The 20010-nt window shown below is 40.4% G+C and overlaps 2 protein-coding genes across 2 annotated transcripts in view; both read right to left on the bottom strand.

The window, feature by feature from the left end:
• Window positions 1-1766: 1766 nt before the first annotated feature.
• LOC127657850 (nucleotide-binding oligomerization domain-containing protein 1-like) lies at window positions 1767-13150 on the bottom strand. The gene is made up of 11 exons (XM_052146794.1): window positions 12664-13150; window positions 11307-11481; window positions 7325-9128; window positions 7142-7225; window positions 6984-7067; window positions 6745-6828; window positions 6010-6093; window positions 5844-5927; window positions 5673-5756; window positions 2622-2705; window positions 1767-2492 (listed from the first exon to the last, which is right to left on the bottom strand). The coding sequence occupies exons 1-11, from the start codon at window positions 12856-12858 to the stop codon at window positions 2420-2422; spliced, it is 2835 nt and encodes a 944-aa protein (XP_052002754.1). The 5' UTR covers window positions 12859-13150; the 3' UTR covers window positions 1767-2419.
• Window positions 13151-15048: 1898 nt separating this feature from the next.
• Window positions 15049-20010, bottom strand: part of LOC127657866 (gamma-glutamylcyclotransferase-like) — an 11299-nt gene continuing 6337 nt past the window's right edge. Inside the window, exons 3-5 of the mRNA XM_052146819.1 lie at window positions 17649-17794; window positions 17406-17538; window positions 15049-15266 (exon numbers count right to left, since the gene is read on the bottom strand). Coding sequence (XP_052002779.1) covers window positions 15105-15266; window positions 17406-17538; window positions 17649-17794 — 441 coding nt within the window. The 3' untranslated portion in view covers window positions 15049-15104. The remainder of the gene's footprint in view (window positions 15267-17405; window positions 17539-17648; window positions 17795-20010) is intronic.

Raw genomic sequence — 20010 nt, 5'->3', positions numbered from 1 at the left:
AACAACCTTTTGCCGCAGAACTATATTGTTTAATCTGACACACTGTGACGGATGATTTCGGGAATCTGGCGTGTTACCTCATATTTACACCCCTGTGAAACAGGAAGTCCTGGTTGAACAATTTAGTTCCTTATCACCCATGTGCACGAATAAATGTAAAATATGAATGCAATATACTTTATATATATTTACTCATAAGTATGTATTTAATAATGAGATTTTTCCCATTTAAATAGTTTTACTTCAATTAAAGGTTTGATTTGTGTGAATATTTTGAATGAAAGATCAAAAGCATCAACAATAAAGACTTTTTCACAGTCCGCCTTTGCTCATATTTACCAAGGGTGCCAATATTTTTGCCCACTGTTGTGTATGTGTATATATATATATATTAGGGCTGGGCGATATTCATGAAAATTTGTGTGTGTTTCCTAAATTTTGTTTGTTTTGACATTTAATCAGGTGCAGATGATCAATTATAGATATCAATAATTACATTTTTCACTAGTTCTTACAGGTAAAAGTGATCAATTATTGCTTTGTCTCTAGTGCAACTGTCCATTACATATAGTACAAATGCAAAAAATGCTACAATGCTAATGTTCGATACAAGTGTGCCGCACAAGCCCTCAAAAGTGAAGCCAAAACGTCTCGATCGCCCCCCGGTGGCTGGTCCTAGTATAGGTCATAAACCCCGCCTCCCATGTATAGTTCAACGGACGTGAGACCAACTAAACAATTAAATTACACTTCACATATCTTTTTTCCAAAGATAGTTTCTGTCATTTACTGTCGTTTCTATCACGTTGATGTCATTTCAAGTGTTTGTTTTCAAAATAAGTTTGTTTTTAGTTATTTGATGCTATAAAAACGGTGCTGTGACATCATGATTGACAGCTGTGATTGACAGGTTCTCTGAGCTAAGTAGTCACTGAAGCACCAACTGACTTTATTTCGGATCTTCGGAGGACTGAGGAGATTGGAGCTTTAAATTTAATATCTAAATTTCTATAATTAATTATTTCACACCGTCATAAGTCATAAGTCAAAAGTGCAGGGGCGTAGTGCTTGTGATTGATTCAGCGAGAGTGAGGGCGGGCCTTGATTTCGCTGCTTTACTTCCTGCTCACTACTGCGCAGGTCTGGTCCCAAATCGCGAACTGCGCGAGACTCAAGTCCCAAGATGTCAGCGCCATATCGGGACACTGGCGGCTTCAGTTCTCACCAATGGAAAAGAGCGAAGGGGCGTCGGCCATCTTTTTTTACAGTCTATGCTGCGATATTGGTTATTTGGTTTTCACTCATGGCAATGTTCATTTCAAATGTTATTGTAAATTAGAAAGACTTTGATATATTGATATATGAATTATCAGATCTCATTTACAGATAATTTACAGTAATTTAATTGTTTATCAGTAATGGATATTTGTACTGTAACAATGTAATTACTGATATAAAACGAGCACTTTACTCTAGTCCGTCAGTACATTGCTGATATGTAAAATGTGTATTTTTACTAGTAAGAAATTATAGATATCTGCAATTGTGTTTAAAAGAGGAGTGAAAATACAGTTCACAATTTACTAGTTTTACTAGTTAAAATTCAGTTTGTTATATCAAGTTTTTTTTTTGAGTAATGACATTATTTTATATATCAAGAATGAACATTTTTACTAGTGAAAACGTGATTACCGATATATAAAAAAATAGCATTTTTACTAGTAATTTATTTTTATTTATAGATATCTATAATTCATATCCTGCACGTGATTGCTGTTTAGTAGCGTTGCAAAAACAGCATTAAATAAGTAAAGTTAATTTAATTCCCGTAAATGCGTCGCAACCTCAATGAATCCATTCAAAGCTGATGGAACAATTAATTTGCAAAAAACGTTTAAAAAAATAAAAAAAATAAAAACAATTTTTAAAATTTTTTTATTATTTTTCCATGTATTGCAATTAGTACAAATATATGTAGGAAAATACTCCGGTTAATTACTAGGCCTACATATTTGGTGCATATAAACAACAATAATTCAATATTCTCCCTTGTGTTCATTTAGTGTAAAACATGCCTTCCTTTCTTATAAACTCAATTTTTACTATTTGCATTAAACATTTTGAACCTGCTTGGCTACGATGATTGTTTGGTTGCAATGATGCAACAACAACAACAACAAACAAAAACAAAAATCACCCTTTTAAACCATTTCAGAGTGATTACATCACTATTGTGACATCACCAGCCCTGATGTACTGACCTGTGATTGTTGTGGTTTTGTTATCACACATTAGACCATAATATTGTAATAAAACCGCTAACTGAATGGTGTTTGTTTAGCGCCTAATGTAGGCTACGTCAACATCTGTGGTTACGCCACATGTCCTCACAGACATCACGTGTCTTCTGTGTTCCTGCTCAGCGGAAGCGAAGCCTCTTTTCAACCTCAAAGAGTTTTTCTTCTTCTTCGCAGATTCGGTTTCCTTTAATGCTGCGAACACATCAGAAGAGGAGTGAAACTGGAGGGTGACCTCATGCACCACATCACATGAAAACTATGGCTCTGTTCTAACACCTCTATTATCTACATAGACGTTCTGGAAGCGTGCTCAGATCTTACTTGATTTCCTTGAGTGTCGTGTTGATCGTCAGGGCTTCGGCGAGCTGTTTGGCTCCATGAACGGTCAGCTCGTTTTCTATTAGCCTGTGAAGAAATCAACGGACTATTTCATTTGTCAAGAGTTCATTATGTGCTTCCAAACTGAACGGCGTAATGTTTAACAAAACGGCATTCGTAATACGTACATTTTAAAGTACACAAATGGACATTGGAAGCGCACGATCCTGTTGGACAAACCTGAATGCGTTCTTGAATCAAACCTCAAGGGGGCGATAGAGTTTCTTTAAAAACGTCTGTGCATGTTGTTATTCAAGTAGCTAGCTATAAACACCGACAATTGAACTTTAAGTTTAAGTCGCAAGTTTTTCTTCAAATTGTTACTCGTCGAAATAGAACGTTTATGCTAATGTCTGCTATGGCGCCCCTTGTGGCAACGCCGAGAATGCAGCGTGTACTTGCGTTACGAATCGCACTTTTGAACATTTTGGAGCGCAACAACATACAAAATCAAGCTTGTAACGTAAGCCGAATTCTCAATCATGTGCAGAATATGAATTACAGATGGGGTAAGATGAGGGAAGACACCCTGGCTTCCTTCTGCTCTGACAGTGTTCCCCAAATCTGAGGATTGTTTTCTCCAGCGGGACAATGCTCCATGCCACACAGCGGGTCAATCAAGGGGTGGATGGAGGAGCACCAGATCAAGACCCTGTCATGACCAGCCCAATCTCAAGTCCTGAACCCCATTGAACACCTCTGGAATGTGATTGTGCCACAAGCCGCCAAACAAACCCGAGATGCTTGAATTTTTGCAGCCAGGAGTGACATAATGGCGCCCAACAGCATGTTACAATTTAAGTGGGGCGTCTTAGTCTTAGTCTAATCTTTAATACAATTTTCAGTTTTTGGATATCAGGAATGGAATTACAACTAGTGAAAATGATCATTTTTGATATCCGTGATTACTAGAGGTCGACCGATAGTGGGTTTTGCCGATAACGAAGGTCTATAACCGATTAATCGGCTGAAAGTTAAAACATTTCATCTTTGTCTTTCCTAACTATGACTGACACGGAGGCTACAAGAGACCAAAATAAATAAAATCACAGATGCAGTTTATTGATGCAAAAAAAACTAATAATAATAACTAGACAAAAATTAGGATTTGGTGCATAACGCGAAACATTTAATTAGGGCTGTCGGTTTAACGCATTAATTCAGTGCGATTAATTTTATTAAAAATAACGCGTTAAAAAATGTACGCAATTAATGGCAATGCCCCAGAGCGTAATATGGAAGATTCCTGAGAAATGCAAGCTTGTAGTACCACCTGTTTCCTCCAGGGGGCAGTAAGTGAAACTTCAGCTTCAGCAGAACATACACAAACATGTGTTACATTCTTGCGTTCAAAACACTCGAAGGAGCACAAATCTGAACTATTCTACTAACTATGAAGTATTAAACTATATTTAACTTGACACAGTGACCTAAAAATGTATGTTTATGATGCAATGCGTATATATATATATATATATATTTTATACAAATATTAAAAAAAATAAAAATATATTTTTTTTAATTGAATTAATTACACGGTGTCCCGATTAATTAATCGCGATTAATCGCATATACAAATATTTGCTGAGAAAGCCCCTCATATAACAATAATTAAATATATAATGATGAAATAATTAAATATAACATAATATATATATATATATATATATATATATATATATATATATATATATATATATATATATATATATATAAAATAAAAACATTCCGATAATTAAAATGCATTATATTCATTGATAAGACAAAAAGTGGCTTTATAATACAATATATTGTTTACTACCATATTATTGATCATAAGACAATCATTGACACACAGTTCACAGTAATCCATTACACAAGTGAATTTATCAATCAGAGATTTATTATGAGAGCTTGTTTAAGCACACCTGCGTCAGACATGCTTGTGTAGCGTCTCGGGTGTGTCGCGTCATAAACACATTTTTAGGTCACTGTGTCGAGTTAAATATAGTTTAATACTTTAAACACATCTTGAGATCTCTTAGTTCAGATTTGTGCTCCATCAAGTGTTTGAACGCAAGAATGTAACTCATGTTTGTGTTGTTCTGCTGAAGTGTTTCTTCACTGTATAAACTGTGTGTTGCTCAAACAGCTGAAGTTTCACTTACTGCCCCCTGGAGTAAACAGGTGGTACTACAAGCTTGAATCTCTCAGTTAAGCATTGCGATTAATTGTAAAAAAATTTAACGTATTATTTTTTGTTAAATTAATCACACGTTATTAACGCGTTAAATCGACAGCCCTATTTTTATATATATATATATTATACTTAAAGATAACTATGTATAATTATTTCATCATTATATATTGAATTATTGTTATATGAGGGGCTTTCAAAGCAAATATTTGTATATGTGATTAATTGCAATTAATTACACCATGTAATTAATGTGATTAAAAATGTTAATCGATCGACAGTAAAATCTAGCCGAGCTGTAGACATCTATAATTCATATCCGGCACATGATTAAATGTCGTAAAGGCTTGTGCATCTAGACGTGACTGCTGCGGTCCCATACTTGTGTAAAGTACGTCTCGGGCCGAAAACGTATAGAATACATTATGTAGCATTACCGCTAATGATGATTAAAAGTCATAATGGGGGTCTGGGAGTCTGGGTCTGTGACTATCACCGCTGGAGTCGCAAGTTTGAATCCAGGGCGTGCTGAGTGACTCCAGCCGGGTCTCCTTAGCAACCAAATTGGGCCGGTTGCTAGGGAGGGTAGAGTCACATGGGGTAACCTCTTCGTGGTGGTGATTAGTGGTTCTCGCTCTCAATGGGGCGTGTGGCGAGTTGTGCGTGGATGCCGCGGAGAATAGCGGGAAGCCTCCACACGCGCTACGTCTCCATGGTAACGCACTCAACAAGTCACGTGATAAGATGCGCGGATTGAGGCGAGTCAATACGCCACCACGAGGACTTGGGGAGAAAAGTAAATAAATATGGTGTCGTACATCACGTGGGTCAGAGAAGAGTTCGACCTGACGGCATCAGCGAGATCCGACGCTGCGTCATCACCGATTCTGTTCTGGATCAACCTGGAAAATGAGTGCATTAAATAAAAATGGAAGAACAAAACATCCGAAGTCTTTTATGAACTGCACGTTTAGTCAAATCAGTCTCACCAGAAGATTTTAAGGCTTGCGTTTTCCTTAAGTGCTTTGGCCAAACTTCTGCCACCATGAGACGTGACGCCATTGGCAGAGAGACTAAACAGCGATGCAACAATAATGATTTAGCCAAGTCTTCTGAATTAAGCGTCAATTTCTGAAGTCTGAAGAGGAGGATTACCTGAGGTTGGTGAGGCTGGGGTGATTCTTTAATGCCTCCGCAAAAGCATCTGCCCCCTCGTCGGCAATCGAGTTACCCCACATTCTACAAAAGCAGACATAACTGTATTTATACATGGCAGAATATCAGAGCTTTTGTTTTCCATATAATCAAAGTGCAAAAAGGATGAAATTATCATTAAAGTGGTCATTATGACTATCGACTACAAACCGTTCAATGAATGAAAACAGAAAACGAACCGTAAATGAGAACAAAAACCCTTTCAATTGTTACCGAGTAAAAACATTATTTTTAAATGTTGGTTTTGGTTTATAAATGTAGCCCAAAGTAATTTGGCTTTTTTCTTTATAGTTGAACATAATCACGTGGTTTCAGTCTGAAGGAAACGTTTCTTTGCCTTCATGCACTTTGAGGCACGTAAAACCTTCCGTAAGACCTTGTGGCAGGGCGGAGGGCGGGATAAAGACCGACTGCGGAGGATTGTGCGGGAGAGAGAGATGTCCGTCATGTGTGTTTATGTTATCCAAAGCAACTTACAGAGCCTTTATTACAGGAACAATCCCCCCGGAGCAACCTGGAGTTAAGTGCTTTGCTCAAGGACACAATGGTGGTGGCTGTAGGGATCGAACCAGCAACCTTCTGATTACCAGTTATGTGCTTTAGACCACTACACCACCACCACTCCACTATTAGTACATAGTGGAGTGTTTACATATTTGAAATAAATAATCTTACCCTACATCAAAGATAGATTTGCTCTTTTGAATAGCGCAAGCAAGATGCTTCCCACCCACGGTGGTGATTTGGTTGCAGCCAAGCCTAGAGCAAAAACATAGACATCATTATTTCATAAAAACCTTCTTGTACATTTATTGCATTCTTTATTCCCAAATAAGCACATGCATGTTTCATGTGCTAACATGAAACGTCCCACGATGCATTTGATTGTGAGAGTATGTTTCTGTGATACCTACTTGACAGTCCTCAAGCGTGGACACTCTTCAATGATCTTTGCCACCAGTTTGGCTCCGACATCTGTGATGTGATTCTTGTAAAGGCTGTAAATATTGTTATAGATCAGACTGGCAAATTAAAACGCAAGATAAAGAGCCTGACGTACAGTTGAACTCACCCCAACACCCTGACAACTTTGTGTCTGATGAGTTCCTCTGCCAGAACTTCAATACTGCTGTCCGTCAGCTGATTCACACACAATCTGAAAGAGATGGATTTAAAGTGCTAGTTCAACCAGAACCAATCCTTTACACTCCCTCGTGCTGTTAGTAAATCTCAATTCTGCTTGCATGTTCCTTACCTTATTACAGTCATTTTGCTGAAAGACGGTCTCAATTGCTTCACGCCATAATCGTTAATGTTATTGTTGTCCATGTCAACTCCCAGGTGCTTCTTGCGGTGATGGAGTACAAAGTTCAAAGCGCTGCAGTCCGCCGAGTAGATGTTACAGAACGCAATCTTGATGTAATCTGCCGATATGCCATTGGCGGTCATCTTGGCCACTTCCTCGCTGTTCGTCTCAAATATGCACCGAAGCATCCACAAGAAATTTGGCATTGCGTGCACTTTAATGCCCTCGATGTCTGTGGCTTGGCTACTGGGCAGACTCTTAAGATGAGTTCTCACGACGTTCGACAGGTACGACTTGAGCGTCTTGCACTTTTGCTTCAACAGCAATGGTGGAACGAGGTGTTCTAGGAGTGCAGCGTTGGGTTTGGACAAGAGACCGCATAAGAATAAGTTGGTGAACTGAAAGTGCTCATTGGTCTGGAAAGGGTCCTTGTCTCTGGGCTTTGACTTTCCAAGACAAGGTAAACAAGACGACGACGTCTTGTATTCACATTTGGAGAAGAACCTCAGAATCATATTGGGAGGGTTTTTTGAGTCCAGCACCAGAGAAAAAGCTGCTAAGAAGGCCTGTAGGGTCATGTGAAGAAACTCAAAGGTAGCCGAGCCTCCGCATATGTCGTAATGGCAAACAGGTCTCAGAAAGCCAAACTGAAGGTCCTTTTCGTCTAATCCGCATGACAACACCTCGTCCATGCTGAACACGAATCCGCCCTTCTCTAGACACTGTAAAGCGAGCTTGGAGAAGGCCGAAAGCTTCTGCTCGCCAGCTTTGAAGGTCTCCGCAGGACACCTCGTGCTCCGTTTCAGAAGTCCAGTAGGGGCCGTCGAGTGACCCAAGAAGACTTCTGAAAGAAGCAAGAAGACATTTGTGAGGGTGATGCAAGAGTCCGGTAACTCAAAGTCATCGTATACAGAGCGGAGGTGTTTGAAGCTCTTGAGGATGATCCAACTGAACAACGGGATGGAGCAGAGACTCGACAGGTGAGGGTTGGCATCAAGCTGCTCATTCACCAGCGTCCTGAATACCTGCTCGGAAAAGTGTAGAGCAGTGTATCTCTTCAGGTGTTCAGGTGAAAATCCCCTCAAACACACCTTCTTCCTCAACACTCTGCTTTGGACCTCCGTGCCAGTTCGTGCGGTCAGGATCTTTCGAGACCCCTTGAGCAATTTTCCACACAGCAAATTCATCAGAAGCAGCAGAGGGCTCGTCTTTTCTTCGGGGGAAACCACTTCGGGAGCACAGTCCAGGTCAAAATCCATTTGGATTTCATCGTATCCATCAAACGTGAAAAGTACCATCTCAGGAAATCGTAAGATGTAGTTAAAGACCTCATTATCGGGGTCTGCATCAGGATAGCAATTGTGCTTGAAGATCAAGTCCTTCAACGAGATCTCGTACGACTCCTTGAAGGCACTGAACATCCTGCACCTGAATTTGAAGAAGAACTTGGCACGAGTGCTCAGCTCCCGTCTGGACCACAAGTTCTGCAGTTTCTGAAGAACAATGGATTTGCCTACACCAGCATCACCGGTGATAAAGATGGTCTCGGCCTGCTGGTTGAAGACCCCCTGGTCTCCTAGAAGTTCATCTAGACACTGTAAGTAGCCCAGACTCTCATCCCTGTCGTTCAAGAGCTCCATCTGCGTGTCCGTGTAAAGATCTTCCAGTGGCGTTTCGTCGCTCTTCGAGTAAGACATGATGAACTGAGTGTCTCTTCTCAGCTCGTGCCGGAGCTTCTCACAGTACTTGCTAACTATGGAGATGCAAGCCAGTTAGTGCACCAAAACAACTGGATGAAGGGACCATAACTGTATTAATATAAGTTAATATAATGCATATTACCTAAGAGACTTAAGTATTTGTACTTGTTCTTGATTACTTTCTTTGTGTCAACTCAAACGGAGATCCCCGGCTTAGAAAGGTGGCAGCATCATTATTTTATTTTTATACAGGGAGTCCAAAAATGGGCGAAATGGGCTTTTTATGTGTTGTTTTTCCAAAGTTGGAGTACCTATAACTCCAGAAGTATTAAAGATATCTTAATATCCTTTTAGATTTGGGTTCTGCACCAACTTTCCTTTGGGTATCTTAATTTGTAAGACCCTAAATGGTTCAATCCCAAAGATAGGGGGCTCTCAATGTGGCTCCATGCATGAATTGTTCAATTTTACCCATTTTTAATGGCCAGGCAGTGTATAAAGCACGGGATTGCACCATTAGGGTTCCAAACTCCAAAGGTGCTGAAACTGCTCACTAATATTTTAGCTGGGGAATTTTCTGAAATTATGTTGATTTGACACGGAATAACCCAACATCTAAAAGGTGATAAAAATGGTGGAAAACTAAAAAACAAAATTGGTGGCCAGTTACAGCATCTAAACATAGGCGCTTGAATTTTCTTATACATGGTTTAATATTATTTCTATTACATTTCTATTGATTTAAAAATATTAATCATTAATGTCGTTGTTTTATGTCAATTACCCCAACTGATAATCGCAACTACAGTATACAGTGGTGGCCAAAAATATTGGCACCCTTGGTAAATATGAGCAAAGAAGGCTGTGAAAAAAGTATTTATTGTTGATTCAAAATATTCACAAAAATCGAACCTTTAATTGAAGTAAACAAATTTATTAGCATTATATAATATTGTCTCCACGCATGGTGAGGAGGATGGTTCGAGTGCCAAAAATTCCCCAAGGATCACAGCTGGAGATTTGCAGGAATTTGTTGGGACTTGGGGTCAGAATGTCTCCAAAACTACAATCAAACATCACCTACATCATCACAAGTTGTTTGGGAGGGTTTGAAGAAAAAAGCCTCCACTCTCATCCAACAACAAACTCAAGCATCTTCAGTTTGCCAGACACTATTGGAACTTCAAATGGGACCGGGTTTTATGGTCCGACGAAACAAAAATGGAGCTTTTTATTATTAAACACCAGAGATGAGTTTGGTGCACACAGAGAGGTAGCCATATGGAAAAGTACCTCATGCCCACACTTAAATATGATGGTGGATCTTTAATGTTGTGAGGCTGTTTTTATGCCAGAGGTCCTGGACATCTTGTTCGGATATATGGTATCATGGACTCTATCATATACCAACAGATACAAAATCAAAACCTGATTGCCTCTGCCAGAAAGCTTACAATGTGCCGTGGTTTGATATTCCAGTGGGACAATGATCCAAAACAAACACAATAATAGTTCACTGACCACAAAATCAAGGTTCTGCCACGGCCATCCCAGTCCCCTGACCTGAACCCCATAGAACACCTGTGGGGCGAACTGAAGAGGAGAGTCCACCAGTATAAACCTCTGAATTTGAAGAATCTGGAGAGATTCTGTATGGAGGAATGGTCTCAGATCCCTTGCCATGTGTTCTCCAACCTCATTAGGCATTATAGGAGAAGACTCAGAGCTGTTATCTTGGCAAAGGGAAGTTGCACAACGTATTGAATAAAAAGGTGCCAATAATTGTGCCACACGTATTTGACCAAAATATTAGTTTTTTGATCAAACTTGCATTGTGTTTGGAATTGTTTGGTATCTGTTTGAGGATATATTTTTGTGAATATTTTGATTGGAAAAAGGATAAACAACATTTCTTACAGCCTTCTTTTCTCATATATATGGAGTGGTGGTGGTTCAGTGGTCTAAGCACATAACTGGTAATCAGAAGGTTGCTGGTTCAAGCCCCACAGCCACCACCATTGTGTCCTTGAGCAAGGCACTTAACTCCAGGTTGCTCCAGGGGGATTATCCCTGTAATAAGTCGCTTTGGATAAAAGCGTCTGCCAAATGCATAAATGTAAATGTAAATATATATGAAGGGTGCCAATATTTTTGGTCACCACTGTAGACCTTGATGGATTCTGTATTTCTGAAATGATTTGATATATGATTTTAAATGAAAACACACTCACTTGGGTCAGTGTTAATCACTGGTATGACACTTATATCGTCTAACGGTGTGTACTGAATATCCCTGAACCAAGGCCGCAGGTCGATGTAAGCGTCGTATGCTTCATGAAGTATGTGTATGAAGTACGCACAGCACTCCTCTCCTTTACTCTGCACAAGCTCCAAGATCTTGCGTACCTGCAGGTCCAACAATGAGGTGAGTTGATTAGAAGTGAATAACTCTAGGCCAGGGGTGCCCACACTTTTTTGTGTGATGATCTACTTTTAAATGACCAACTCAATAAGATATACCAACTAAAAAAACAGTTTCATTTAAAAAAAATAATAATAATAAAATTAAAAAAAAATGCTTATTGGGTCTAATGCATGTATCCCTACATGGAATTCATCTTCAAATTATTTAAAAAAAATAAAATAATGTTCACTGTTGATATCATCCAGTTTTAACACTAAACCAAAAACACCTACAGCACAGTAGATTACAATAGACAGGGTATTTACCTTATTCTGACGACTTGCACTGAATGGAGTCAGACAGTAGCTGCTGGTTGCTAATCACAAACACGGCTAGCTTCGCAATTTCGCGCTCTGTTCTCAGAAGCCCTTGGAGGGCGCGAACCTAGTTGTCATGGCAACTGAATAAACAAAAATCTCGCCTGGTCAAAATTTACTCGTCAAGTGCAAGTCAAGACAGAAAACTAAAAGAAGGAAAGACATTATGTTTATTTTTATAAAAATGTTACGAAAGCACATTTAAATTTTGTGCGATCTACCGGCATTGCCTTTGCGATCGACTGGTAGATCGCGATCGACGTATTGGGCACCCCTGCACTAGGTATTTTTATTTTAAATGAACTGGTCACACTTTAAAATAAGGATCTAGTACATTGGTAAACACATTAGATAACTTGGACTTATTTAAAAGTGCTGTAAAATATTGTTCATTCATGTAGTACTGTAGTTAATGAATAAGGTACTAATCATTTATGCATTGCAATTCCATCACAAAATTCCATCTATGTGATTGGTGAAATGTTCAGTTAACAAATGTTAAATATTTAGTCATGCAAGTTTACTCTATGCAATTAAATAGTGCAATTTAAATGCATAGATCTTATTTATTTATATTGGTGCAATAGACTGCCAGTCAAAAGTTTGGATGATTGCATGACTACCACACATCCTATTTCATAGTTTTGATGACTTCATGATCATTCTAAAATGTGGAAGAGTCTGTAGGTGTGTCTTAACTTTTGCATCAGTGCCACAAGAATGTGCCTTGGTATTTACATGGTGGTTCAAGTTATTTAAAAGAATACCATGGTGCATGCCCATAATACATTTTGGTTGGTGTTATACCTGGTCTGTTTTGGTGGTGCTGCGTTGTATAATCTCTATATCTTCAGTGCATATAAATCCGTTCAGCTGCAGGTTGTCCAGAACACACTGTGTGTTTTTCACCTGATCCACCAGCAGCTCTCGATGTAAGGTGAGCAGCTTCAGGTGTGATGCGCGTGCACAGGTGTGCGTCCCGTCTTTCACACAAGAGCCCATTTCAAACAGTCTATCAGGTTAGTACGAGACTATCAACCCTAGTAACACGAGAGACTCTGTAGCCAAATATGTCGAGACATACCAGAATGTTCCTGTAGAAGACCCGTCAAATCAAACCTGACACACAAAATAAAGATTTCTCACCGAATCCGCGCGCGTTCAATTTATAAAACGCATCGCGCCCATCGTTACATTTTAAGAATGTTTTACTGTCTACAAACAGAAAACGAAAGAGTTTGTCTTAACATGAAGAATAAGTAGAAACCTCGGGAATGTTGTTGTTGAGCTCATGGTCTCATTTGAAAGAGGAAGTAAAACTAAAGAAGTGACGATGAAATCTGACCTCCCTCAGTGAGAGATGAACGCCCAGCATTGACTCATTTCTGCCGGTTTTAACAGTGCTTGAATGTGGGTCGTGTGGTGACGTCAGAGACTCGACTTTATGTGAACTGACGTTTAAAATAATGTACTATAGTTTTTGATCTGAATGCAATGTGTTACTAAATTGCTTAATGCTTCCAGCTTGCACATGAGATGTCTGTTTTAGATCTTTTCATCTGGAAAGCATCACAATTTAATTAACATCTGCTAAACATCTTAAAATGATCAGATTTATCATAAACATCTTAAAAACATCTGCTGAACGTCTTATTGACATCTGAGAGAAAACGTGTTATAGACGTATTGCAGATGAGCGAACAACATAAACACACATCAAATGGACATCTGGGTGACGTCTCAGAGATGTCTGTTTTAGATAGTTTCATCTGGAAAGCATCACAATCTAATTAACATCTGCTAAACATCTTAAAATGATCAGATTTATCAAACATCTCATAGACATCTTCTGAACGTCTTATTGAGGTCTGAGAGGAAACGTTTTATAGACGTATTGCAGATGAGCGAATAACGTAAAAAATACGTCTTCCAGATGTAACACACACATCAAATTAACATCTGGGTGACGTCTCAGAGATGTCTGTTTTAGATCTTTTTATCTGGAAAGCATCACAATCTAATTATGATCAGATTTATCATAAACGTCTCAAAGACATCTGCTGAACGTCTTATTGACATCTGAGTTAACGTCTCATAGTCGTATTGCAGATGAGCGAACAACGTACAAAATACGTCTTCCAGATGTAACACACACATCAAATTAACATCTGGGTGACATCTCCGAGATGTCTATTTTAGATATTTTAATCTGGAAAGCATCACAATCTAATTAACATCTGCTAAACATCTCATAGACATCTGAGAGGAAACGTGTTATAGATGTATTGCAGATGAGCGAACAACATAAACACACATCAAATGGACATCTGGGAGACATCTCAGAGATGTCTGTTTTAGATCGTTTCATCTGGAAAGCATTACAATCTAATTAACATCTGCTAAACATCTTAAAATGATCAGATTTATCATAAACGTCTTAAAAACATCTGCTGAACGTCTTATTGACATCTGAGTTAACGTCTCATAGTCGTATTGCAGATGAGCGAACAACGTAAAAAATACGTCTTCCAGATGTAACACACATCAAATAGACGTCTGGGTGACATCTTCGAGATGTCTGTTTTAGATCTTAAACATCTCAAAGACATCTGCTGAACATCTTATTAACATCCGTGGGGAAACATCTAATAGGCGTACTACAGAGGAGCAACATTTTATGCAAATACATCTTCCAAACATAAACACACACATCAAATAGACGTCTGGGTGATGTACACTTGCTGTCAGTGTACAGTTGTACAATCAGAATAAACCCTGATGTGTGTGCGTTTGTTGTTCGCTCATCTGCAATACGTCTATAACACGTTTCCTCTCTGATGTCAATAAGACATTCAAGTGTTTTAAATAATTTTGCAAGAAACACAGAAATCACAAATCACGTATTTTAATAAATTAAATATTTTCGAAAGCGCTTAAATGCTTGAATTTTTCCCGCGGTCTTGGGACGGTGCATGTCCTTGTGGTGCCATCAGTTGATGATGTCGTCATGACATCATTGTCCTGCGGCTCCATAAAAAGCAAAACACAACAAGCTTAAAAGAAAATGTTTTATGCGTTATAAATTCCGCTGTTGCTATGATACATTCCGAATACTGAACGTTTCAAAGCAGCTGTCTGGGTAAACAACATAACTAGCCTTTGCGAAGTTTGATGTGGTGTACATGTAATACAATGAGGCTAATGAGGATTCACATAGACTCCATTTATGAGAGCGCACCTATCCGATGCTAATTATCAGATAGAATCTGCTCGGTCCTTTCTTTGGATGTTTTCATGGCTAGTTTCTTCATCACAGGGAGAGAGCCCTCGTACTTGTTGGTTTCAATTGATTTGAGCTTCTCCTGGTACTCCTCCAGAAGTCCGTTCTGTTCTGCTCCCATCACGATAACCTGCAACACCGGAGAACATGATTAGCATAACATCTGGTGCATATTGATGCTAATAACTGCACACTTCAATCTGTATTCAATTATACAGCAATAATAGACTGCTGTGGAAATAAATGACTTTAAGATTGTGAAAAATGGGTTAAAATGGGTGTAAACAAGGTCTATCATTGGGTACATCAGCGAGGTGATAAAAATTTGAAATAAATAAAAATTGAGTTTAAAACACACATGTCAAGTTTGTAGAAATGTAATCTTTGTGTCCAATTTGGCTTTAAGAAATTTTGAAAAAAATAAATAAATAAAAAAATTCTCATTTACGCTTTTTTTTCCCCCTCCCCTTTTTCTCATCAATTTGGAACGCCCAATTCCCAATGCGCTCTAAGTCCTCGTGGTTGGTGTAGCGACCCGCCTCAATCCGGGTAGCGGAGGACGAATCTCGGGCCTAGTCCACACGGATACGTTTTAGTTTGAAAACGCATCTTTTTCTCTCTGTTTTGGCCTTCCGTCCACACTGATATGGCGTTTTTGTCCGCGAAAACGTAGCTTTTTGAAAACGCACTCCAAAGTGGATACATTTGAAAACGCCGATTTCGCGTTGTAGTGTGGACTGTTAAAACGGACGCTTTGGAAATCGATGACGCGTCTTTAGTCATGTGATCTATCCAACCAAAACAATCAAGATGGCGGCCCGTGTTATAGCGACGCTGTTGTGCCTGATTCTCACTTTGATAGCGTTGTTAAAAAAAATTTAAAACGTCACTTTGTACAACGTTCACATTACGTTACTTCAAAGATGACGGGAAGTTCACTCGGAATTGGTGTCTGGCGACGGAACACAAGGATAATTGCGTTTCAGACCGAACATGCAGCGGGGATTTCTCGCATGCGCAGTGACACAATTTAAGCGTTTTCATACGTTTCAGTGTGGACGAGCAACTTTTGGAAAACGCTTGAAAACATTAGTGTGGACGGAGAGCGCTTTTCAAACGGCGTTTTCAAATGTATCCAGATTAATGTAGACGAATCTCAGTTGCGTCTGAGACCATCAATCCACGCTTCTTATGACGTGGTTTGTTGAGCGCGTTACCGTGGAGACGTAGCGTGTGTGGAGGCTTCACGCTATTCTCCACGATACACGCACAAATCACCACACGCTCCACCGAGAGCGAGAACCACATTATAGTGACCAAGAGGAGGTTACCCCATGTGACTCTACACTGCCTAGCAACCGGGCCAATTTGGTTGCTAAGGAGACCTGGCTGGAGTCACTCAGCATGCCGTGGATTCAAACTCACGACTCCAGGTGTGATAGTCAGCGTCAATACTCACAATACAGCGTCATTGACCCTTAAACCATTTATTAGGGCCTGAGCACCAATGTTGTGAGGACCCTATTGTTCTTCTAGGCATTTATAATTTTTTCCCCAAATGAATCGCAGTTTTGAGGGCCTAAACATACTCAGAAACTCATGAAACACGCATCAGAAGTGGTCAATATTTACGTCTGATATGGGTTTCAGAATTAGGTGTGGCAAAATGGCTCTATAGAGCCACCTACAAACATTCAACGATGTGCGCTTTGCGCTACGCTTCACCTACATGTACCAAAATTTGTACACATGTGTAACACGCCAATACCTACAAAAACGTCTCTTGGACCCTTGCCCTAATCTCAACAGGAAGTCAGCCATTGTGATTTTTCTCTTACATTTTTGCCATTTCCAGGCCTCAAACTTTAACGAACTCCTCCTAGAGATTAAATCAGATCAACATCATATTCGGTCAATCTAATCTAAAGGCCTTTGCGATGCTAAATAGCAAAGCTTTTGAGTTTTCTTTGAACGGCGTGTCCGTGGCGGCCTGACAGAATTTGATGTTTTGCCATGAAACAGGAAGTTGTTGTAACTCAAACATAAAATGCCCAATCTGCTCCAAACTTCTCATGTTTTATAAGAGTCCCGACCTGAATATATCTACATGCCATATTCAGTTATAGTCATAGCGCCACCTACTGGCAACAGGAAATGACATGTTTTACACTGTGATACACTCTTAACAACATTTAATGTGCTACAAAATATTCTAAAAGAAATTGGAGTGACATGGCCTTTGTGATTTGTTAAAGTACGAGACTTGTACCTGTAGATACTGTGGTGAAGGTGATGCGTACATGCAGCTGTTCATGATATACGTCCGACAGTTGAGATCCAGGCCACTGGAAGAGACGGACACCTCTACTGGAATATATGTGCCCATCTTAACGTTTTCCTGACTGCCAACACAGAGCAGCATCCATCAGATATGTACACTTCCTTCAAGACTTTCCACAACTGTCAATCATATGTGAGCAACATTTTTGCATAGTAGTCTAAAAGCTTCTACCTGTCCAAAGACTCAAGGTCAGACATATTCATCCTCCACACCATCCCCCACACCTCATCACCTGGACTGTGCTCAATGGTTGCAACACCTCCATGCCAGCTCAGACTCGAATGCCCTTTGTGGTTCCCGAACACCAGTTTATAGTCCTATAATGTATAATGTTTTTATTATTATTATTATTATTATGATGATGATGCATTTGAATTTATTTTAGTTATTTATACTGTGAGATGGTTTATTAATTATTTATTGTCTTATTTATGATTGGATTTAAATGTCAAGTCAATGTGTATGTGTACGCTCCATGAGTCCAAGACAAAATATGGATCAGTGTATAGATGGATAGATCAGTGGATGGATGGATGGATAGATAGATAGATAGGCAGACAGATCAGTGAATGGGTGGATTTAACGGTGGGTGGCTGGATGGATGGATGGATGGATGGATGGATGGATGGATGGATGGATGGATGGATGGATAGAATGGTGGGTGGATCGATGGATGATGGATTAATGGATCTGTGGTTGAGTGGGAGGGTGGATGGATGGGTGGATGGATAGGTGGGTGGGTGGTTGGATAGGTGGATGGATGGATGGATGGATGGATGGATGGATTGATGACTAGGTGTGTGGATGGTCGGATGGATGATGGATTAATGGATCTGTGGTTGAGTGGGTGGGTGGATGGATTGATGGATGGATGGAAAGGTGGGTGGATGGATAGATGGATGGATGGATGGATGATGGATGGATAGGTGGGTGGATGGATGACTAGGTGTGTGGATGGTCAGATGGATGGGTGGATAGAATAATGGATGGATGGGTGGATGGATGGATGACTAGGTGTGTGGATGGTAGGATGGATGGGTGGATAGAATAATGGATGGATGGGTGGATGGATGGATAACTAGGTGTGTGGATGGTCGGATGGATGGGTGGATAGAATAATGGATGGATGGGTGGATGGATGGATGGATGGATGGATGGATGATGGATGGATGGGTGGGTGGGTGGATGGATGGATGACTAGGTGTGTGGATGGTCGGATGGATGGGTGGATGGATAGAATGATGGATGGGTGGATGGATGATGACTAGGTGTGTGGATGGATGGGTGGATAGAATAATGGATGGATGGGTGGATGGATGGGTGACTAGGTGTGTGGATGGTCAGATGGATGGGTGGATAGAATAATGGATGGATGGGTGGATGGATGGATGACTAGGTGTGTGGATGGTCGGATGGATGGGTGGATAGAATAATGGATGGATGGATGGATGGATGGATGGATGACTAGGTGTGTGGATGGTCAGACGGATGGGTGGATAGAATAATGGGTGGATGGGTGGATGGATGGATGGATGGATGGGTGGGTGGATGGATGGATGACTAGGTGTGTGGATGGTCGGATGGATGGGTGGATAGAATAATGGATGGATGGATTGATAGGTGGGTGGATCGATGGATGATGGATTAATGGATCGGTGGTTGAGTGGGAGGGTGGATGGATTGATGGATGGATGGATAGGTGGGTGGATTGATGACTAGGTGTGTGGATGGGTGGATAGGTAAGTGGATGGATGGATGGATTAATGGATCTGTGGTTGAGTGGGTGGGTGGATGGATTGATGGATGGATGGATAGGTGGGTGGGTGGATGGATGGATGGATGGGTGGGTGGGTGGATGGATGGATGACTAGGTGTGTGAATGGTTGGATGGATGGTTGGATGGATAGAATGATGGATGGGTGGATGGATGATGACTAGGTGTGTGGATGGTCGGATGGATGGGTGGATAGAATAATGGATGGATGGGTGGATGGATGGATGGATGACTAGGCTAGGTGTGTGGATGGTCAGATGGATGGGTGGATAGAATAATGGATGGATGGGTGGATGGATGGATGGATAGGTGGGTGGATGGATGGATGGATGATGGATGGATAGGTGGGTGGATGGATGACTAGGTGTGTGGATGGTCAGATGGATGGGTGGATAGAATAATGGATGGATGGGTGGATGGATGGATGACTAGGTGTGTGGATGGTAGGATGGATGGGTGGATAGAATAATGGATGGATGGGTGGATGGATGGATGACTAGGTGTGTGGATGGTCGGATGGATGGGTGGATAGAATAATGGATGGATGGATGGATGGATGGATGGATGGGTGGGTGGGTGGATGGATGACTAGGTGTGTGTATGGTCGGATGGATGGTTGGATGGATAGAATGATGGATGGGTGGATGGATGATGACTAGGTGTGTGGATGGTCGGATGGATGATGACTAGGTGTGTGGATGGTCAGATGGATGGGTGGATGGTCGGATGGATGATGACTAGGTGTGTGGATGGTCAGAT

Source organism: Xyrauchen texanus, chromosome 17 (assembly GCF_025860055.1).
Source record: "Xyrauchen texanus isolate HMW12.3.18 chromosome 17, RBS_HiC_50CHRs, whole genome shotgun sequence".
NCBI lineage: Eukaryota > Metazoa > Chordata > Actinopteri > Cypriniformes > Catostomidae > Xyrauchen > Xyrauchen texanus.
Note: the sequence above shows the minus strand (reverse complement) of the source record. Positions and strands in the feature narration are given on the sequence as shown.